At 45.8% G+C, this 23,170-nt stretch overlaps 2 protein-coding genes across 2 annotated transcripts; one reads left to right on the top strand and one right to left on the bottom strand.

Moving 5' to 3' along the window:
* The first annotated feature begins 2,052 nt into the window (after nucleotides 1–2,052).
* LOC109881373 (signal recognition particle receptor subunit beta-like) lies at nucleotides 2,053–11,879 on the top strand. The gene is made up of 7 exons (XM_020473523.2): nucleotides 2,053–2,288; nucleotides 2,676–2,770; nucleotides 2,867–2,944; nucleotides 3,085–3,167; nucleotides 7,274–7,410; nucleotides 7,531–7,585; nucleotides 10,712–11,879. Exons 1-7 carry the CDS (start codon nucleotides 2,129–2,131, stop codon nucleotides 10,920–10,922), a joined length of 819 nt encoding a protein of 272 aa, XP_020329112.1. The 5' UTR covers nucleotides 2,053–2,128; the 3' UTR covers nucleotides 10,923–11,879.
* On the bottom strand, nucleotides 11,757–17,151 carry wdr53 (WD repeat domain 53). Its single transcript, XM_020473526.2, has 3 exons — nucleotides 17,060–17,151; nucleotides 15,636–16,143; nucleotides 11,757–15,534 (listed from the first exon to the last, which is right to left on the bottom strand). The coding sequence occupies exons 2-3, from the start codon at nucleotides 16,125–16,127 to the stop codon at nucleotides 14,860–14,862; spliced, it is 1,167 nt and encodes a 388-aa protein (XP_020329115.1). The 5' UTR covers nucleotides 16,128–16,143; nucleotides 17,060–17,151; the 3' UTR covers nucleotides 11,757–14,859.
* Nucleotides 17,152–23,170: the final 6,019 nt, after the last annotated feature.

Here is a 23,170-nt window from a genome sequence, read left to right on the forward strand (position 1 = left end):
CCAGCATGTCTCCTCTCTGGAGGTGATTAGAATAAGGACTGTCCATCATGTCTCCTCTCTGGAGGTGGTTAGAATAAGGACTGTCCAACATGTCTCCTCTGGAGGTGGTTAGAATAAGGACTGTCCATCATGTCTCCTCTCTGGGGGTGGTTAGAATAAGGACTGTCCATCATGTCTCCTCTCTGGAGGTGGTTAGAATAAGGACTGTCCATCATGTCTCCTCTCTGGAGGTGGTTAGAATAAGGACTGTGCAACATGTCTCCTCTCTGGAGGTGGTTAGAATAAGGACTGTCCATCATGTCTCCTCTCTGGAGGTGGTTAGAATAAGGACTGTCCAGCATGTCTCCTCTCTGGAGGTGATTAGAATAAGGACTGTCCATCATGTCTCCTCTCTGGAGGTGGTTAGAATAAGGACTGTCCAACATGTCTCCTCTGGAGGTGGTTAGAATAAGGACTGTCCATCATGTCTCCTCTCTGGGGGTGGTTAGAATAAGGACTGTCCATCATGTCTCCTCTCTGGAGGTGGTTAGAATAAGGACTGTCCATCATGTCTCCTCTCTGGAGGTGGTTAGAATAAGGACTGTCCATCATGTCTCCTCTCTGGAGGTGGTTAGAATAAGGACTGTCCAACATCTCTCCTCTGGAGGTGGTTAGAATAAGGACTGTGCAACATGTCTCCTCTCTGGAGGTGGTTAGAATAAGGACTGTCCATCATGTCTCCTCTCTAGAGGTGGTTAGAATAAGGACTGTCCAGCATGTCTCCTCTCTAGAGACAATGAGAAGAGTAGAGGAAAGTGGTGTCTAGGCTCTAGAGGGTGAGAGAGGCTGGATGGGGTTTGGGTGGTGTCGTGGTTGGAGGAATGTGGTGTTTAGGGCTCTAGAGGGTGAGAGAGGCTGGATGGGGTTTGGGTGGTGTCGTGGTTGGAGGAATGTGGTGTTTAGGGCTCTAGAGGGTGAGAGAGGCTGGATGGGGTTTGGGTGGTGTCGTGGTTGGAGGAATGTGGTGTTTAGGGCTCTAGAGGGTGAGAGAGGCTGGATGGGGTTTGGGTGGTGTCGTGGTTGGAGGAATGTGGTGTTTAGGGCTCTAGAGGGTGAGAGAGGCTGGATGGGGTTTGGGTGGTGTCGTGGTTGGAGGAATGTGGTGTTTAGGGCTCTAGAGGGTGAGAGAGGCTGGATGGGGTTTGGGTGGTGTCGTGGTTGGAGGAATGTGGTGTTTAGGACTCTAGAGGGTGAGAGAGGCTGGATGGGGTTTGGGTGGTGTCGTGGTTGGAGGAATGTGGTGTTTAGGACTCTAGAGGGTGAGAGAGGCTGGATGGGGTTTGGGTGGTGTCGTGGTGGAGGAATGTGGTGTTTAGGACTCTAGAGGGTGAGAGAGGCTGGATGGGGTTTGGGTGGTGTCGTGGTTGGAGGAATGTGGTGTTTAGGGCTCTAGAGGGTGAGAGAGGCTGGATGGGGTTTGGGTGGTGTCGTGGTTGGAGGAATGTGGTGTTTAGGACTCTAGAGGGTGAGAGAGGCTGGATGGGGTTTGGGTGGTGTCGTGGTTGGAGGAATGTGGTGTCTAGGGCTCTAGAGGGTGAGAGAGGCTGGATGGGGTTTGGGTGGTGTCGTGGTTGGAGGAATGTGGTGTTTAGGACTCTAGAGGGTGAGAGAGGGTGGATGGGGTTTGGGTGGTGTCGTGGTTGGAGGAATGTGGTGTCTAGGGCTCTAGAGGGTGAGAGAGGCTGGATGGGGTTTGGGTGGTGTCGTGGTTGGAGGAATGTGGTGTTTAGGACTCTAGAGGGTGAGAGAGGCTGGATGGGGTTTGGGTGGTGTCGTGGTTGGAGGAATGTGGTGTTTAGGGCTCTAGAGGGTGAGAGAGGCTGGATGGGGTTTGGGTGGTGTCGTGGTTGGAGGAATGTGGTGTTTAGGACTCTATTTCAATTTCAAAAGGAACAGGACTAATGAAGATAATTTAATTGAGGTATGCTGTGACTGGCCTCACACTCCAGTCCAGTAGGTGGCAGTGTATACACCTTAGACGTTGGACGCAATTCGCCAACCTAATCCCGAAGAAGAAGAAGAAGAAGCGAAAGAAGAAGAAGAAGAAGAAGAACGTAGACGTGTCCTGAGTGAAGTGACAGTAGCAGATATGGCTACAGAGCCCGGCATCAATATGGAGGCGACAATAGACGCGAGAGAAAATCCTTTTGAACCTTATTTAGACGCTTTAAAGAAGGTGTTAGAAGACCAAGACCCCATATTTATGATCGGAATTGTTGTTTCTTTGGCTGTTGTTGTCATCACTGTTGGTAAGTTTAGGTTATCCCCAAAAGCACCCTGTTTTGTTCTAGGCCCCGGACAAACAGACCTCATTCAACTCATTGGGGGGCTGATGATTAGTTGACAAGTTGAATCCGGTGTGCTTTTCCGGGGCTACAATAAACACGTGTAGTGTGGAGGAACTCGAGGACCGGAGTTTGTGTTAGCTAGTTAGCCTAGCATCAGCCTGTTGGCTATCTATGCTGTAAGATTTCCATTTTTTGTGTTTGTGTCTTTTATCAAGTCTACGATCGCTAGTTAACTGGCTAGTAGTGGTCACTAGCGATCTGTCTAGTTACTGTACTAGTTATGCTTTTTGTCAGGCGCTATGATGGCAGCTAAAACCAAACCTGCTATGATTTTGGTTTACATTTCAGTGTTTTTGAAGTACATACTAAGCAGAAAAACTGTCCAAAGTGCTGTGCTGCTGGTTGGTCTCTGCGATTCTGGAAAGACCCTCCTCTTTAGTCGAGTGAGTATATCTATGCAAAATATGAGCTAATGTCTAATCATACTATTTACAGAAGGCAGAAGTTGTATGACACTGATGGATGGTCATTGTTTGCAGTTGTTGTCAGGAAAGTTCAAGAAAACCCAGACCTCCATCACAGACAGCAGTGCCCCTTACAAAGCCAAGAACGAGAGGGTAAGGAGGAAACAGGCTGTGGTGAGGGGAGTGAGTTGAAGGTTCAGGAATGGATCTAGAACTTTACATGATAAAGATAAATGCATTTGTCAAATATGTCACACACTGGCTTGACCGTTCCCTGTACTACGGTGTGGCAGGGCAGCAGCTGGATCCTGATCGACCTACCCGGACATGACAGTCTTCGGCCACAGTATGTGGAGAAATTCAAGTCAGCTGCCAGGTCAGTAAAGATGAAAGGTGTTTCTATTCAGGGGAGGTTTATAATATGGTGATTGTATTTCAGGTGTAAGGTATCCGTGGGAGGTTTATAACTTATCTAAGACATGCCACCAGAGGTCTCTTTACAGTCTCCAAGTCCAGAACATATTATGGGAGGCACACAGTACTACATAGAGCCATGACTACATGGAACTCTATTCCACAGTACTACATAGAGCCATGACTACATGGAACTCTATTCCACAGTACTACATAGAGCCATGACTACATGGAACTCTATTCCACAGTACTACATAGAGCCATGACTACATGGAACTCTATTCCACAGTACTACATAGAGCCATGACTACATGGAACTCTATCCCACAGTACTACATGGAACTCTATTCCACAGTACTACATAGAGCCATGACTACATGGAACTCTATTCCACAGTACTACATAGAGACATGACTACATGGAACTCTATTCAACAGTACTACATAGAGCCATGACTACATGGAACTCTATTCCACAGTACTACATAGAGCCATGACTACATGGAACTCTATTCCACAGTACTACATAGAGCCATGACTACATGGAACTCTATTCCACAGTACTACATAGAGCCATGACTACATGGAACTCTATCCCACAGTACTACATGGAACTCTATTCCACAGTACTACATAGAGCCATGACTACATGGAACTCTATTCCACAGTACTACATAGAGCCATGACTACATGGAACTCTATTCAACAGTACTACATAGAACCATGACTACATGGAACTCTATTCCACAGTACTACATAGAGCCATGACTACATGGAACTCTATTCCACAGTACTACATAGAGCCATGACTACATGGAACTCTATTCCACAGTACTACATAGAGCCATGACTACATGGAACTCTATTCCACAGTACTACATAGAGCCATGACTACATGGAACACTATTCCACAGTACTACATAGAGCCATGACAACATGGAACTCTATTCCACAGTACTACATAGAGCCATGACTACATGGAACTATATTCCACAGTACCACATAGAGCCATGACTACATGGCACTCTATTCCACAGTACTACATAGAGCCATGACTACATGGAACTCTATTCCACAGTACTACATAGAGCCATGACTACATGGAACTCTATTCCACAGTACTACATAGAGCCATGACTACATGGAACACTATTCCACAGTACTACATAGAGCCATGACTACATGGAACACTATTCCACAGTACTACATAGAGCCATGACTACATGGAACTCTATTCCACAGTACTACATAGAGCCATGACTACATGGAACTCTATTCCACAGTACTACTTAGAGCCATGACTACATGGAACTCTATTCCACAGTACTACATAGAGCCATGACTACATGGAACACTATTCCACAGTACTACATAGAGCCATGACAACATGGAACTCTATTCCACAGTACTACATAGAGCCATGACTACATGGAACTCTATTCCACAGTACTACATAGAGCCATGACTACATGGAACTCTATTCCACAGTACTACATAGAGCCATGACTACATGGAACACTATTCCACAGTACTACATAGAGCCATGACAACATGGAACTCTATTCCACAGTACTACATAGAGCCATGACTACATGGAACTCTATTCCACAGTACCACATAGAGCCATGACTACATGGCACTCTATTCCACAGTACTACATAGAGCCATGACTACATGGAACTCTATTCCACAGTACTATATAGAGCCATGACTACATGGAACTCTATTCCACAGTACTACATAGAGCCATGACTACATGGAACTCTATTCCACAGTACTACATAGAGACATGACTACATGGAACTCTATTCCACAGTACTACATAGAGCCATGACTACATGGAACTCTATTCCACAGTACTACATAGAGCCATGACTACATGGAACTCTATTCCACAGTACTACATAGAGCCATGACTACATGGAACTCTATTCCACAGTACTACATAGAGCCATGACTACATGGAACTCTATTCCACAGTAAATCAAATCAAATCAAATTTATTTATATAGCCCTTTGTACATCAGCTGATATCTCAAAGTGCTGTACAGAAACCCAGCCTAAAACCCCAAACAGCAAGCAATGCAGGTGTAGAAGCACGGTAGCTAGGAAAAACTCCCTAGAAAGGCCAATACCTAGGAAGAAACCTAGAGAGGAACCAGGCTATGTGGGGTGGCCAGTCCTCTTCTGGCTGTGCCGGGTGGAGATTATAACAGAACATGGCCAAGATGTTCAAATGTTCATAAATGACCAGCATGGTCGAATAATAATAAGGCAGAACAGTTGAAACTGGAGCAGCAGCACAGTCAGGTGGAAGTTGAAACTGGAGCAGCAGCGTGGACTGGGGACAGCAAGGAGTCATCATGTCAGGTAGTCCTGGGGCATGGTCCTAGGGCTCAGGTCAGTTGAAACTGGAACAGCAGCATGGCCAGGTGGACTGGGGACAGCAAGGAGTCATCATGTCAGGTAGTCCTGGGGCATGGTCCTAGGGCTCAGGTCCTCCGAGAGAGAGAAGGAAAGAGAGAAGGAGAGAATTAGAGAACGCACACTTAGATTCACACAGGACACCGAATAGGACAGGAGAAGTACTCCAGATATAACAAACTGACCCCAGCCCCCCGACACATAAACTATTGCAGCATAAATACTGGAGGCTGAGACAGGACTACATAGAGACATGACTTCATGGAACTCTATTCCACAGTACTACATAGAGCCATGACTACATGGAACTCTATTCCACAGTACTACATAGAGCCATGACTACATGGAACTCTATTCCACAGTACTACATAGAGCCATGACTACATGGAACTCTATTCCACAGTACTACATAGAGCCATGACTACATGGAACTCTATTCCACAGTACTACATAGAGCCATGACTACATGGAACTCTATTCCACAGTACTACATAGAGCCATGACTACATGGAACTCTATTCCACATCAAGTAACTCATGAAATCAGATTTTGTTTCTTCATCTAATGGATAGAAATGCACCTTATGGAACAGCGGGGACTGTGAAGAGACATTGTACACACATATAACAGTACTCTTCTTGCGTTGTGTACAATTAGTCATTGACACGGAACTCCAACATGTAGCACCAGTCATTTGGATTTATTCTGATAGGAACGACACAAAATTGCACGTCATGCAATGCACGTCTCACCATCCAACTCTGCACTCACGCACTGTACAAAATATATGAACCCCCCCACCAGACACAGTAAGTTGCTAGCTAATACTGGCGGGAATTCTCTACAACAAAATGCACAACAAATATTCTCCAAAAACCGCTGCATCTTATGTGTGATGTTCGAATAACATTTACAAACAATTTGATATAAATTGTACATTTAAATCATCACTTGAGAGTATAAAAATCACTTTTGATGTACAGTGCTTTGCAACCAACAACTTACCGCTGCTTTGGTGCTTGTTCACTGGGACGATTCCAACTGGAACATCCCCCCTCGTAAGCAAGCTACGCAAACCAGCCAATAAGATGCCATGTTGAGTAGGTGAAGGCAAGACAAACTCAAACCAAAACCCCATTGGCTTAACAATAAAGTGGCAAGGGGAATCACCAATATAACCCTGTTACACACACATAATAACATCTCAGTGCTCGAGGTGTCACTACAGACACCCTGGTTCAATTCCAGACTGTACCACAACCGGCCGCGATTGGGAGTCCCATAGGGCGGCCACAAATTGACCCAGCGTCGTCTGGGTTTGGCCGATGTAACGGGGATCCATAATGAATATGAATAATACGGTGTTTGTGTTTTAGATGTGAGGTGTTCAGGGGAGGTCTATAATGTGGTGTTTATTTCAGGTGTTCAGGGGAGTTCTATAATGTGGTGTTTATTTCAGGTGTTCAGGGGAGGTCTATAATGTGGTGTTTATTTCAGGTGTTCAGGGGAGGTCTATAATGTGGTGTTTATTTCAGGTGTTCAGGGGAGGTCTATAATGTGAATAACATGCAGTGCTTGACCTAAGATGAAGATCCAGAGAGACTCCCTCTCACTTTGTCTTTTGTTCTCTCCTCGCTGACTGCAGAGCCATGGTGTTTGTGGTGGACAGTGCCATCTTCCAGAAGGAAGTGAGAGACGTGGCTGAGTTCCTGTACTTCCTGTTGACTGACAGTGTAGTGTCCAGGAATGTCCCTTCTCTGATAGTGGCCTGCAACAAGCAAGGTGACACATCACATGTAAAACCCTCCACCCTCTACAAAAAAAACTCCCCAGGATGACATTGTGTGTGTGTGTTAATGATTTTGAAAAGAGTGTTACTTCATATATTTTCCGTCTCTCTAGATATCACCATGGCAAAATCTGCTAAGCTGATTCGTCAGCAGCTGGAGAAAGAGATGTAAGGAATCATGTTACGAATCCCTTGTCGACTCTGTGTGTGTTGTGGAAGGGGAAACATTTCCTAGTTTGACACTAATGTTCGGGAACAGAGAATCATGTTACGAGTCCCTTGTCGACTCCGTGTGTGTTGTGGAAGGGGAAACATTTCCTAGTTTGACACTAATGTTCGGGAACAGAGAATCATGTTACGAATCCCTTGTCGACTCCGTGTGTGTTGTGGAAAGGGAAACCCTTCCTAGTTTGACACTAATGTTCGGGAACAGAGAATCATGTTACGAATCCCTTGTCGACTCCGTGTGTGTTGTGGAAAGGGAAACCCTTCCTAGTTTGACACTAATGTTCGGGAACAGAGAATCATGTTACGAGTCCCTTGTCGACTCCGTGTGTGTTGTGGAAAGGGAAACCCTTCCTAGTTTGACGCTAACGTTCGGAAAACAGAAGACGGACATTCAGTGGGCTCTAAAGTAACAACAGTTCACTCGCATTTTTACCCGTAAAAGAAATTAAATGCAAATAACAAAAAAGAACTAGTCCCATTTTTGTGCGAGTTATATTATATATTATTATATATTATATTATAGTTATATGATCTACATTTAATTCCGCATCCCATTAGTTGTATTTTTTCACGTAACATTACGAGGATCACGCAACCTGATAGACTGGAACTATGATCCACGTCAAAAAAACAAACATTACAAAAGTATCATAAAAAAATAACTATAAACATCTTGGCATTAAATGGAGTCGGGAGTATAGAAGACGGCCCGATGAAGAATGAATGAGTGTCTGGTATCAGCTATAGAGGCAATGCTTCTAAAATGCCTTTGGCACTAGATTTGCGATGTAAATCTCCAATTTGCCGCGTGCGTCTGGTACTCTAAAAAGTTGGACAGGGTTCACAGTTCTGCCAACACCAACACCAGGACCCGGGGGTGATACCAGTGTTCTGCCAGGACCCGGGGGTGATACCAGTGTTCTGCTAGGACCAGGACCCGGGGGTGGTACCAGTGTTCTGCTAGGACCAGGACCCGGGGGTGATACCAGTGTTCTGCCAGGACCCGGGGGTGATACCAGTGTTCTGCCAGGACCCGGGGGTGATACCAGTGTTCTGCCAGGACCTGGGGGTGATACCAGTGTTCTGCCAGGACCGGGGGTGATACCAGTGTTCTGCTAGGACCCGGGGGTGATACCAGTGTTCTGCCAGGACCGGGGGTGATACCAGTGTTCTGCTAGGACCCGGACCCGGGGGTGATACCAGTGTTCTGCCAACACCAACACCAGGACCCGGGGTGAATACAGTGTTCTGCCAGGACCGGGGGTGATGCCAGTGTTCTGCCAGGACCGGGGGTGATACCAGTGTTCTGCCAGGACCCGGGGGTGATACCAGTGTTCTGCCAGGACCAGGACCCGGGGGTGATACCAGTGTTCTGCTAGGACCAGGACCCGGGGGTGATACCAGTGTTCTGCTAGGACCAGGACCCGGGGGTGATACCAGTGTTCTGCTAGGACCAGGACCCGGGGGTGATACCAGTGTTCTGCTAGGACCAGGACCCGGGGGTGATACCAGTGTTCTGCTAGGACCAGGACCCGGGGGTGATACCAGTGTTCTGCCAACATCAACACCAGGACCCGGGGGTGATACCAGTGTTCTGCCAACATCAACACCAGGACCCGGGGGTGATACCAGTGTTCTGCCAGGGCCCGGGGGTGATACCAGTGTTCTGCCAGGGCCCGGGGGTGATACCAGTGTTCTGCCAGGGCCCGGGGGTGATACCAGTGTTCTGCCAGGGCCCGGGGGTGATACCAGTGTTCTGCCAACATCAACACTAGGACCCGGGGGTGATACCAGTGTTCTGCCAGGACCCGGGGGTGATACCAGTGTTCTGCCAGGACCCGGGGGTGATACCAGTGTTCTGCCAGGGCCCGGGGGTGATACCAGTGTTCTGCCAGGGCCCGGGGGTGATACCAGTGTTCTGCCAACATCAACACTAGGACCCGGGGGTGATACCAGTGTTCTGCCAGGACCCGGGGGTGATACCAGTGTTCTGCCAGGACCCGGGGGTGATACCAGTGTTCTGCTAGGACCCGGGGGTGATACCAGTGTTCTGCCAACATCAACACTAGGACCCGGGGGTGATACCAGTGTTCTGCCAGGACCCGGGGGTGATACCAGTGTTCTGCCAACATCAACACTAGGACCCGGGGGTGATACCAGTGTTCTGCCAGGACCCGGGGGTGATACCAGTGTTCTGCCAACATCAACACCAGGACCCGGGGGTGATACCAGTGTTCTGCCAACATCAACACCAGGACCGGGGGTGATACCAGTGTTCTGCCAACATCAACACTAGGACCCGGGGGTGATACCAGTGTTCTGCCAGGACCCGGGGGTGATACCAGTGTTCTGCCAGGACCCGGGGGTGATACCAGTGTTCTGCCAACATCAACACCAGGACCCGGAGGTGATACCAGTGTTCTGCCAGGACCCGGGGGTGATACCAGTGTTCTGCCAACACCAGGACCGGGGGTGATACCTGTGTTCTGCCAACACCAGGACCGGGGGTGATACCAGTGTTCTGCCAACATCAACACCAGGACCCGGAGGTGATACCAGTGTTCTGCCAGGACCCGGGGGTGATACCAGTGTTCTGCCAACACCAGGACCGGGGGTGATACCTGTGTTCTGCCAACACCAGGACCGGGGGTGATACCAGTGTTCTGCCAACACCAGGACCGGGGGTGATACCTGTGTTCTGCCAACACCAGGACCGGGGGTGATACCAGTGTTCTGCCAACACCAGGACCGGGGGTGATACCAGTGTCACGACACTCGTTAGTACCATGGCAAGGAACCAAAAAGCAAAGCGGATTTAACTTCTTTAGGAGAACCGTCCTAATGTTGGAAACCAACATCACTGTTGTCCTCCAGAGTGACATGTATTTATGTTCCAAGCTGTACCACAATATTTTACATACAGCTAGTTTAAGGGCCAAATCGTTCTGGGTTTTTTTTGCCATAAAAAACTGTTTTCTTACTGTTAAAAGTCACAGACATACATTTTTAAATGGAAGTGTGATTCTACAGAATGAATTGATCCTAACCTTTCCCGTTTCCCCTCAGGAACACACTGAGAGTGACACGGTCTGCGGCTCTGAGCGCCCAGGACGGGTCAGCGGGGGCCAGCGTGCACCTGGGAAAGAAAGGCAAGGACTTTGAGTTCAGCCAGCTGCCCATGAAGGTGGAGTTCCTAGAGTGCAGTGCCCGAGGCAGCAAGGGGGAGGACGGGGAGGCGGACATCGCCAGCCTCGAGAAGAGCCTGGCCCTTCTGTGAGATGACTGGAGCTCATTATTGACCATGTAGTTCCCCATAGGTCACTACTTTGGCCAAGAGCCATTTAGTTCCCATACGTCACTACTTTGGCCAAGAGATCTTGAGTGGGGTGCATTATGGGGAATTAGTCTAAGGTCTCTCAGCATATCAGGTATCTTCGTCGGTCCTCAGAACTCCAGACTCAACACAACTACACTATGGAAGTGAGTTGTGCTGACATCACAAGGTCAGCAGTGGTACTTGATGTAGTGAATGCTAATTCTGATCATAAAAAATAAAAAAATTGTTGCTTTGCTCATCTCTAGCAGGTGTTACTTTGTGTCTAGGAAACGACCCGTCCTTTTCATAGTGGATAGTCTCACCCACTGCTTTTTAACAATGTCAACATCAATTTCTACTATTTGTTTTTTTCCCCCCTCCTCAGCATTTGAATAATCCATCAATCATGATATCCTGTGAATGTGATATTTCACTAAACCCACCTCAGACGACCTATCGGAATTCTCCATTTAGATTCCGGCAGTTTGTTTTTCAAAATCAGATTTTGGTTCCTTTTTGGAATGTGTTAGTTGAATGTTCCATCAGTTTGTATTGTGGTCCAGTGCATTCTGTAGTTCCAACACCTTTTTTTTGAGGGGGAAATTGACCATGAATCTGTATCACTGTTAGCCAAATAGGAATGGGTTTTTGAAGTTTTTTTGTTGTCTTATTCAGCTTGTAAATAAAATCAGTTTTTGTGGTTTATTGGTGAGTGCAACATCACTGTAGCCATTGTGACAAACTGTGAAAGAAAAAGCCAACTGACAAGGTTGAGTCATACACACTGCAAATGTGGTTTGATTTTTTTATTGGGAAAAAAAATCGGGCCAGTTATTTTTTTATTTTGGACCTGTTATAACTCACTCATATATCCTTACCTACCGGCTGACATCTTGACTGATATTGACTTGATTGAATCTCTGTATTTTTCATACAATCTGATTGTAGGTCGTGGGCATTGTGGCTCATTTTAATGGGTATTGTGACTCATTTTAATGGGTATTGTGACTCATTTTAATGGGTATTGTGGCTCTTAATGGGCATTGTGGCTCTTAATGGGCATTGTGGCTCTTTTTTTAATGGGTATGTTCCGGCAATTACTGATATCCCATTCACAGGTAAATGTTACATATGTCGCCTCAGAAATTGCCTTAAAAACCCGCATAGCGATACATTGAGTAAACCAAACATGACCACTTTCCTAGTACCCTCCCTCTGTTTGCACTCAGAACAGCCTCAGTTGGTTGGAGGTGGACTCTACAAGGTGTTGAAAGCGTTTCACAAGGTTGCTTGGCCACCATGATGACTCCAATGCTTCCCACAGTTGTGTCAAATTATCTGGATGTCCTTTGGGTGGTAGACCATTCTTGACACACACAGGAAACTGTTGTGTGAAAAACCCAGCAGTGTTGTAACTCGACACTAACCAGTGAGCCTGTCACATATTACCATACCCTGTTCAAAAGGCACTTAAATGTTGTCCATTCAACTTGTCACCTCCCCTTCATCTACACTGGTTGAAGTTGATTTAACAGGTGACATCAATAAGGGATCATATCTTTCACCTGATCAGTCTGTGTCATGAAAAGTGCAGGTGTTCTTAATGTTTTGTATACTCAGTGTATGTACAGTACATGACAAAGTATGTGGACACCTGCTCGTCTAACATCTCATTCCAAAATCATTGACATCAACATGGAGACGGTCCCCCCTTTGCTGCTATAACAGCCTCCACTCTTCTGGGAAGGCCTTCCACTAGATGTTGTAACATTACTGCAGGGACTTACTTCCATTTGGCCACAAGAGCATTAGTGAGGTCGGGCACTGATGTTGGGAGATTAGGCCTGGCTCACAGTCAACGTTCCAAATCATCCCAAAGGTGTTCGATGGTATGTGGTTATTGGTGTCATGTTCTTCCACACCGATCTCGAGAAACCATTTCTGTATAGACCTCGCTTTGTGCATGGGGGCATTGTCATGCTGAAACAGGAAAGGGCCTTCCCAAAACTGTTGCCACAAAATTGGGAGCACAGAATCGTCTAGAATGTCATTGTATGCTGTAGCATTAAGATTTCCCTTCACTGGAACTAAAGGGTCTAGCCCGAACCATGAAAACCAGCCCCAGACCATTATTCCTCATCCACCAAACTTTACACTTGACACTATGCATTATGGGCAGGTAGCGTTCTACCGCGCAACCTCCAAACCCAGATTTGTCCGTCGGACTGCCAGATGGTGAAACGTGATTCATCACTCCAGAGAACACATTTCCACTGCTCCAGAGTCCAATGGCAGCTTTAAACCACTCCAGCCGACGCTTGGCATTGCGCATGGTTGATGTTGTGTGCTCGGCCATGGCATCTTTAGCAGGGCAGAAACTTAACTAACTGAGCTCTTCAGTAAGGGCCAGTCTACTGCCAATGTTTAAAATCCCAAACAGCAAGCCATGCAGGTGTAGAAGCACAGTGGCTAGGAAAAACTCCCTAGAAAAAAAGGCCAGAACCTAGGAAGAAACCTAGAGGCTCTACTGCCAATGTTTGTCTATGGAGATTGCATGGCTGTGTGCTCGGGTTTTATACACCTGTCAGCAACGGGTGTGGCTGAAATAACTGAATCCACTCATGTGAAGGGCTGTCCACATACTGCTGTATATATACAGTGTACACATATATATATATATATATATTCAGGAAAGAAAAAACTCCACTCAGCACATTTGTAATAAAGCTCCTATCGGAGTTAAACTGATGACAGACATCCTATCACACAAACCCATAGAGTTTACCCAGCAACAAGAGTAGTGGCTAATGGAGTGAGACTGTTTAAATGGAATCATATCCTTTCCAGTGGCACATCTGGTTTGTACATATCGTCAAGCGTGGGGTCAGGTGGGTGTGTTTGCGAGGCAGAGGACTTTGGTATAAGTCAACGCCGGCCCTCCAGTACTTAAAACCGTACACGTTGTTGTTGTTGTAGCCCTGGGGAGGGGGGGCAGACCTCATTCAGCTCATTGAGGGCTTGATGATTAGTTGACAAGAGGTGTCAGGTGTGCTTGCCCTGGGCTACAATAAAAATGTGTCATGTTGGGGGTAATTGAGAACTGGAGTTGGGAAACATTAGCGTTAAGTCTAGTCAGAGGCAAGTTGAGGGAGGAAGTTGCTAAACTAGCACAGTGATAACAGTCACATCTGCCTAATCCTGACATGGCACAGTCTTTTCATTGTTGAGCTGATCAAACATCTGCGTCCATCTTCACCCCCCTGGTTTGTCGTGGTGCAGTCCTATCAGATGGACCTGTCTCCACCCCTTGTTTGTAATGGTGCAGTCCTATCAGATGGTCTGTCTTCACCCCCCTGGTTTGTCATGGTGCAGTCCTATCAGATGGTCTGTTTTCACCCCCCCCCGGTTTGTCATGGTGCAGTCCTATTAGATGGTCAGTGTTTCAGTCTTTGAAGGGGAGAACCCTGCTGATAAAGACATGGTTCAGTCCTCCTTTAGGTGGATGCCTCTGGTTAAAGAAGGTTCTGTCTGCCAGTCTTAATACACAGACAGGCTGATGATACTAATGCTCAGTGAGCAAAACTCAGAGGAAGGAGGGCCCCTTAAACTACTAAGTAATACAAGGTAAGGCAGTTTGTATATTGCTACAGCCAAAGAGTAGACAGACAGGTTAGGTCTATAGACCAGCCAGAGAGTAGACAGACAGGTTAGGTCTATAGACCGGCCAGAGAGTAGACAGACAGGTTAGGTCTATAGACCGGCCAGAGAGTAGACAGACAGGCTAGGTCTATAGACCGGCCAGAGAGTAGACAGACAGGTTAGGTCTATAGACCGGCCAGAGAGTAGACAGACAGGTTAGGTCAATAGACCAGCCAGAGAGTAGACAGACAGGTTAGGTCTATAGACCGGCCAAAGAGTAGACAGACAGGTTACGGCTCTGGTCAGCCACCACCAGGCTGGGCTCCCCTCTCAGCAGAGTGGGACACACCCAGTTCACCTTGTCCCCATGGCTGAAGCTGAGTTTAGGTCCTGACTTCAGGGCCTCCTCTGTGCCTGGTGACTGATCTACACTGCCTCCCTCCTCCACCTCCTTCTTAGTCTCCTCTTTTGCCTGCTGGGGCTTGGCCTGGGCCTGGAGTTTGGCTTTAGCCCTGGCATTGGGTCTCCTGCGGTGGACTGGCGCTGCCTGTGGCTTGCCCTTATCCTCAACAGTAACTACCGGGTTCTGACTGAGGTCCCAGAGGGCCACCATGCCGTCGTTGCCCCCAGTAGCCAACCAGTATGGGTGGGGTAAGAAGCTGAGGAAGTGGGCCTGCGAGGCTCCCTGGCTGTGGGCCTTGATGGCCCCCTGTCGGTCCAGTTTGGAGCCACTGCCGACCCGCATCAGGTGCACACGTCCATCCTCGGCGGCGCAGGCCAAAACGTTCCCGCAGGATGCTACAGAGACGCAGTGGGCCAGAGGTGGGTTGAAGAGCTGACCGGCTTTGTGCTGATGGGCCTCCTCTTCCTCAGCCACTTCCTGCAGGTTGAGGGTCCAGACGGGGCGTGTCTTCTGTAGGCTCCACAACATCACCTGCAAGAGATTGAGGACAGAAGGGGGTCAAGACATGCTTACTTAGTCAAACAGGGTACTCTCAAGCATGCCCTTTCTTTCTCCATCTCCAGACATCTCACCTGCATGTCGAGCCCGGCTGAGACCAAGTTGTTGGGCCTGAGAGGGCGGAAAGCCACAGATGAGACGATGTTGGTGTGTCTGCGGAGCGTCCTGTTTACTTGACCCCCCGGCAGCCCTAGCACCCTCACCACCCCTGAGTCATCAGCCACGGCCAGAGCTGAGCCTGTCTCATTCAGAGCCAGAGAGTTGATCTCCTCCTCTCCCACACCCTGTAGCTCCTCTACCGCCCCCTTTAGGCTCCTAGGGTCCAATACGCTCACCGTCTCCCCGTGGGACACATACAACAGGCCTGGAGCCGCCGGCGAGAACACAGCGCTGGTCACATCATCCCCGCTGGGCAGACGGAGACTAGCTAACACTGTTCCCTCCTGGTTCCACACTGTTACCTCACCCTCCTCTGAGCCAGAGGCTAGGAGACCCTCCGGACCCCCAGAGGCCCCCACACACAGCACTGGGGTGGAGTGACCCTCACACCACTGCCTGCTGGCCATGATCACATTGGCATACCTGGGGTGAAGCAGAATATATACTACATATAAATAACTACTACATAAGCTGGTATATTTTGCTAACAGTGACATGACCCTGTACATATCTAGCTGTAAAAAAATATATACACTGCAGAACGTTTTGATACAATAAAAGTAACTATTGCACCAGATAATGTAATTTAACCAAAGATTGTTGGCATCTCTGACTGGGAGTTTGGGGACAGTAGGGTAAATTGAAACCAGACACATCACCTGAGACATGCGCAGACTAATGTAAACACGTGCACGGCAAGTATGCATGCGTCTCGTGCTTATGCTTCAACTGAAATTAATTTGAACGCACTACTGATACCAACGCTTTCAAACATTTAATGTAATTATACTTTCCTGTGGATATATTGTCTCACATTCCTTCCCCGAGCGGACCAACCGGCACTGCCAACAGGTTAAGTACGTTCAAATATCATTTTATTCAACATTCTGGCTTGAAGAAGTTTAAGTTAACTTTCCTGATTCTAATGCTAATTTCTACCTTACAGAATTCAACGTCGGGTCTCCAGGCGACCTAATTAACCTTAACTCCCAGTAATGGATAACATCTTTGTTAAATCCCATCTGGTGTTAATATGTAGCTACAGTAACTGGTAGCCCTATAAATAGTCATTATATTAATAATAAACGTTTACATTTGGATGTCTTTATTTATTTAATAGGACAGAAGTCAAATCTAGCCACGGACTAACCATGTGTTTACCAGAACGCTGAAGCTATGCTAGTTAAGTTAGCATGTCAACACAACTATCGAAACACTTTAGCTCGATGTCATTGGCGAAATCTTTGCTAATAACGCATACGAAATCACAACTGTCATGACATAACACAGCACCACTAAATTAAATAAACGTTCAGCATATGTGATGTTTCCACTTTACCTTTCACACGAATGTTCGCTTCCCCTGTTCGAAAACTACTTGTAAAGTCGCACATTGATGACATCAGAGGGTAGGTAACGACCCAATCATCTGCATGAAAAAAGACGTAAAGCCTATTTCACAATGGGAAAACAATCATTTCTACCACAGTATTAGTTTATTCTATTTATATTTGATCTATTTGATCACTTCATCTCAGTTCAAGAGGCGTCACTATAGTACCTGGTTCGAATCCAGGCAGTATCACATCCGGACGTGATTGGGAGTCCCATAGGGCGAACAATACGTTGGCCCAGTGTCGTCCGTGTTTTGTCGGAGTAGGCCATCATTGTAAATAAGAATTTGTTCTTAACTGACTTGCCTAGTTAAATAAAGTCAATAAATAAATTACATTCCTCAAACTGATTTATATTAAATTAGGTTTCATGGGGATTATGCTTATAGCAGTAATGACTGTAAATCTTTCTATGCTTGCTGACAGGTTGTGTTAGGTTTATACAACTGAAATGTGACATAGTGAACTCCCTAAAATCATGCATGTAGAGTTGACAGAACCTGCCTCTTTTTGTTAAATGTACATAGAAAGCAATGTTTTTCATGATCAACTTACATGCTTTGTGTCCAGGTCTACTGTAAGGGGACTGTGTTGGTTGGTGCTACTGGATTCTGTCATTCTTCTGAGATAACTAAACAGTAATGCACTTCTACAGACGAAATACAAGCATATTGGGCAGAAATAATTCAGTTAGGTTCAAATGTCAGATTAAGGACACAGTGGAGATACTCAGGCATTCAAACTCTATAAACTGTTGTGCCAAGGGATGGGCTTGAGAGAGCACACTTGAGCTAAAATAGGTCTCTCTGTCACTCTTTTTCTCTCTTTCTCACTCTCTGTCTCTCTGTCACTTTCTCACTCTCTGTCACTTTCTCACTCTCTCACTTTCTCACTCTCTCACTTTCTCACTCTGTCACTTTCTCACTCTCTCACTTTCTCACTCTCTGTCTCTCTCTCTTTCTCACTCTCTGTCACTCTTTCTCTCTCTTTCTCACTCTGTCACTCTCTCTTTCTCACTCTGTCACTCTCTCTTTCTCACTCTCTTCCACTCTCTCTTTCTCACTCTGTCTCTCTGTCTCTTTGTCACTCTGTCTCTCTTTCTCACTCTCTGTCTCTCTGTCTCTTTCTAGAGCGGTAAGGCTGAAAATGAGGAACACAATGGTTGCTGCCTGCTGATTCATCCAAAACTGCACTTCTGATGAGTGTGGCCCATTGCTGGGTCGGTGAACGTAACACCATCCTGTCAGACTGAATGAAGAACAGACCGAGGACACCAGGGCTATAACACACGAGCACACACACACACACACACACACACACACACACACACACTGACGCGCACTCACGCTCTCACCCAAAAGTGCATCCATATGCTGACGCATAGTTTTTTCTCAAAGCTCATCTCACACTCCCTGTCAAAATATTTCACCGTAAGTATAGTTCCTTCTAGTTTTCAGGTTACTCTCTCTATCTACTCTCTCTATGCATCTGTAGTTTAGAAACAATATCAAACAGCTGAAGTTGTGAAGAGCTGACCAGTGTGAAATATCTAAAGGTCACAGCTGTGCTGTCTTCAGATGGTAGCTTAAGGCCACTACACACTTTACGCAGCGACCGACCTTAGTTTTCTATGTAGTTCTACAGTACCGGTCAAAAGTTTGGACAGACCTTCTCATTCAAGAGTTTTTCTTTATTTGGACTATTTTCTCCATTGTAGGATAATAGTGAAGACATCAAACTATGAATTGCAAACGAATTGCAAAAATCGCTGAAGTTGGAGACTTTTATCTCCCTCACCAACTTCAAACATCAGCTATCTGAGCAGCTAACCGATCGCTGCAGCTGTACATAGTCTATTGGTAAATAGCCCACCCTTTCTCACCTACCTCATCCCCATACTGTTTTTATTTATTTACTTTTCTGCTCTTCTGCACACCAATATCTCTACCTGTACATGACCATCTGATCATTCATCACTCCAGTGTTAATCTGCAAAATTGTAATTATTTGCCTACCTCCTCATGCCTTTTGCACACATTGTATATAGACCCCCCCTTTGTTTTCTACTGTGTTATTGACTTGTTAATAGTTTACTCCATGTGTAACTCTTTGTTGTATGCTCACACTGCTATGCTTTATCTTGGCCAGGTCGCAGTTGCAAATGAGAACTTGTTCTCAACTAGCCTACCTGGTTAAATAAAGGTGAAATAAAAAAATGAAATAACACATACGGAATCATGTAGTAACCAAAAACGTGTTTAACAAATATTTTTGATTTGAGATTCAAATAGCCACCCTTTGCTTTGATGACAGCTTTGCAAATGCTTGAAATTCTCTCAACCAGCTTCACCTGGAATGCTTTTCCAATAGTCTTGAAGGAGTTCCCACATATGCTGAGCACTTGTCGGCTGCTTTTCCTTCACTCTGCGGTCTAACTCATCCCAAACCATCTAAATTTGGTTGAGGTCGGGGGATTGTGGAGGCCAGGTCATCTGATGCATCACTCCATCACTCTCCTTCTTGGTCAGATAGCCCTTACACAGACTAGAGGTGTGTTGGGTCATTGTCCTGTTGAAAAACAAATGATAATCCCACTAAACCCAAACCAGATGGGATGGTGTATCGCTGCAGAATGCTGTGGTAGCTATGCTGGTTAAGTGTGTTTTGAATTCTAAATAAATCACAGACAGTGTCACCAGCAAAGCCCCCCCACCCCATCACACCTCCTCCTCCATGCTTTACAGTGGGAAATACACATGCAGAGATCATCGTTTCATCCACACTGCGTCTCACAAAGACACAGCGGTTGGAACCAAAAGTCTCCAAACCGAACCAAAGGACACATTTCTACCGGTCTAATGTCCATTGCTCGTGTTTCTTGGCCCATTCAAGTCTCTTCTTATTGGTGTTCTTTAGTTGTGGTTTCTTTCCAGTTTCATCATAGTGCTTGATGGTTTTTGCGACTGCATTTAAAGTTCTTGAAATGTTCCTCATTGACTGACTGATGTTTTAAAGTATTGATGAACTGTCGTTTCTCTTTGCTTATTTGAGCTATTGTTTGCCATAATATGGACTTGGTCTTTTACCAAATAGGGCTATCTTCTGTTTACCATCCCTACCTTGTCACAACACAACTGATTGGCTCAAATGCATTAAGAAGGAAATAAATTCCACAAATTAACTTTTAACAAGGCACACCTTTTAAATGAAATGCATTCCAGGTGACTACCTCATGAAGCTGGTTGAGAGAATGCCAAGTGTGTGCAAAGCTGTCATCAAGGCAAAGGGTGGCTATTTAAAGAATCTCAAATCTAAACTATATTTGGATTTGTTTACTACATGATTCCATATGTTTTATTTCATAGTGTTGATGTCTTCACTATTATTCTGCAATGTAGAAAATAGTGAAAATAAAGAAACCCTTGAATGAGTAGGTGTTCTAAAACCTTTTGACCGGTAGTGTACTTTTTTTTGCTGAACAAATTTTGGAACGGACCATATAGGACACTCCATCGCTCTGTTTGCATAAGATGGTAGGGCCCTATGGCCACACCATGTGTTTTTCTACTGGTATATTCAGTCTATTGTTATATTCTGTTATACTAAGATTTATACTAAGAAGATATGTCCATTTTATCATTCAGCTGAAATACTAAGGTTATATTGAGAATCCAATAGAGAATCCAATACATTTCCACTGCTTCAGATGGCGATGGGTGAGACGGTGTGAGAGAGATGAGAATCAAACTAAACAAGTGAGAAAACAAACGAGTGGAAGAGAAAAACATAGGGGGGGAAATGCACGTCATAGGTCAGACCACAATGGTTCTTAAAGCCTGTGGCCTTTTAAAGAATGCTGACAGTGATGGGGAGGTGTTCTACTTCGGAAGCCCGTGTCTCTGCTACTAGTTACTGTCCTGTGATCACAGTTGTCTCTGCTACTGTCATGTGATCACAGTTGTCTCTGCTACTGTCATGTGATCACAGTCGTCTCTGCTACTGTCATGTGATCACAGTCGTCTCTGCTACTGTCATGTGATCACAGTTGTCTCTGCTACTGTCATGTGATCACAGTTGTCTCTGTTACTGTCCTGTGATCACAGTTGTCTCTGCTACTGTCATGTGATCACAGCGGTCTCTGCTACTAGCTACTGTCATGTGATCACAGTTGTCTCTGCTACTGTCATGTGATCACAGCTGTCTCTGCTACTAACTACTGTCATGTGATCAGCTGTCTCTGCTACTAACTACTGTCATGTGATCAGCTGTCTCTGCTACTAGGTACTATCTGTGAACATTTACACTATCTCTTCCTAAACCTACTCTGGCTAAAGGCGGAGGCAACACATTCTAGAGGCAACACATTCTAGAGGCAACACATTCTAGAGGCAACACATTCTAGAGGCAACACATTCTAAAGGCAACACATTCTAAAGGCAACACATTCTAAAGGCAGCAGCAACACATTCTAAAGGCAGCAGCAGCACATTCTAAAGGCAGCAGCAGCACATTCTAAAGGCAGCAGCAGCACATTCTAAAGGCAGCAGCAGCACATTCTAAAGGCAGCAGCAGCACATTCTAAAGGCAGCAGCAGCACATTCTAAAGGCAGCAGCAGCACATTCTCAAGGCAACATTCTAAAGGCAGCACATTCTAAAGGCAACATTCTAAAGGCAACACATTCTAAAGGCAACATTCTAAAGGCAACACATTCTAAAGGCAGCAGCAGCACATTCTAAAGGCAGCAGCAGCACATTCTAAAGGCAGCAGCAGCACATTCTAAAGGCAGCAGCAGCACATTCTAAAGGCAACATTCTAAAGGCAGCAGCACATTCTTTCATTGTCTAAATTGGTGCGGTGTGCTTTCTTGCAACCACATTGGATAATAGTTTTTTAACAAGACTTCTGGATGAGACTTCTGGACCCTAAACTCATGGAGATGGAGAGGGCCCATAGGAATGGCACTTTTCTTCCCCAATGTACGGGCCAGATCTATAGTGGTGAAACTGCTCAGGTTCAAAGACCAGGAGGACATTCTCAGGGGAGCCAAGTGCCTGAAGGGAGCCGACATCTTCATCAATGAAGACTTCTCTAAAAAAGGTACTCCTGAAAAAGAAAGGAACTGCTTCCACGACTGAAGAACGAAAGGCAACGTCACATACCTGAAGTATGATCAGTTGGTCGTTCACACCCCTCTCGTAGGCCTCTGGCAAGTGACTCTGCTATAGTCCACTGATTTGACACACACACACATATTTACTCTACTTTGTTTGTGTGTTTCACCTAACCTCATGACCAAAAACACACAGAACCCTCTGAAGTCTTCAGTGGACGGTGTCAATGTGGACGGTGTCAATGTGGACTGTGTCAATGTGGACGGTGTCAATGTGGACGGTGTCAATGTGGACGGTGTCAATGTGCATTCCATAGGAAGTGCATCTCTATAGATGAAACAAACACTCATGTATGGTTGTATTGGACATGTGAGGTGTACACTATGTTTCTGTTCCACTCTTTGGATGTTTCTGACTGTGTATCTCTCTTAGTTGGGCAGGATATCAACCCTGATAACATGGTCTTTAACCTGTTAGATATTAATGAAACCAAGGATATCAACCCCGATAACATGGTCTTTAACCTGTTAGATATGAATGAAGTCAAGGATATCAACCCTGCTAACATGGTCTCTAACCTGTTAGATATTAATGATAACATGGTCTTTAACCTGTTAGATATTAATGAAACCAAGGGTATCAACCCTGATAACATGGTCTTTAACCTGTTAGATATTAATGAAGCCAAGGATATCAACCCTGATAACATGGTCTTATTAATGAAACCAAGGATATCAACCCTGATAACATGGTCTTTAACCTGTTAGATATTAATGAAGCCAAGGATATCAACCCTGATAACATGGTCTCTAACCTGTTAGATATTAATGATAACATGGTCTTTAACCTGTTAGATATTAATGAAGCCAAGGATATCAACCCTGATAACATGGTCTTATTAATGAAACCAAGGATATCAACCCTGATAACATGGTCTTTAACC

This window comes from Oncorhynchus kisutch, linkage group LG18 (genome assembly GCF_002021735.2).
Source record: "Oncorhynchus kisutch isolate 150728-3 linkage group LG18, Okis_V2, whole genome shotgun sequence".
Taxonomy (NCBI): Eukaryota; Metazoa; Chordata; class Actinopteri; order Salmoniformes; family Salmonidae; genus Oncorhynchus; species Oncorhynchus kisutch.

What these genes read in the sequence shown, in the direction of transcription:
- LOC109881373 (XM_020473523.2), top strand. Translation starts at nt 2,129, where the DNA reads ATGGCTACAGAGCCCGGCATCAATATGGAGGCGACAATAGACGCGAGA. An exon ending in AGACCCTCCTCTTTAGTCGA is followed by an intron (nt 2,771 to 2,866) that starts GTGAGTATATCT and finishes CATTGTTTGCAG; the next exon opens with TTGTTGTCAGGAAAGTTCAA. An exon ending in AGTGGCCTGCAACAAGCAAG is followed by an intron (nt 7,411 to 7,530) that starts GTGACACATCAC and finishes CCGTCTCTCTAG; the next exon opens with ATATCACCATGGCAAAATCT.
- wdr53 (XM_020473526.2), bottom strand. Translation starts at nt 16,127, where the DNA reads ATGGCCAGCAGGCAGTGGTGTGAGGGTCACTCCACCCCAGTGCTGTGT. An exon ending in CAGCCGGGCTCGACATGCAG is followed by an intron (nt 15,535 to 15,635) that starts GTGAGATGTCTG and finishes AATCTCTTGCAG; the next exon opens with GTGATGTTGTGGAGCCTACA.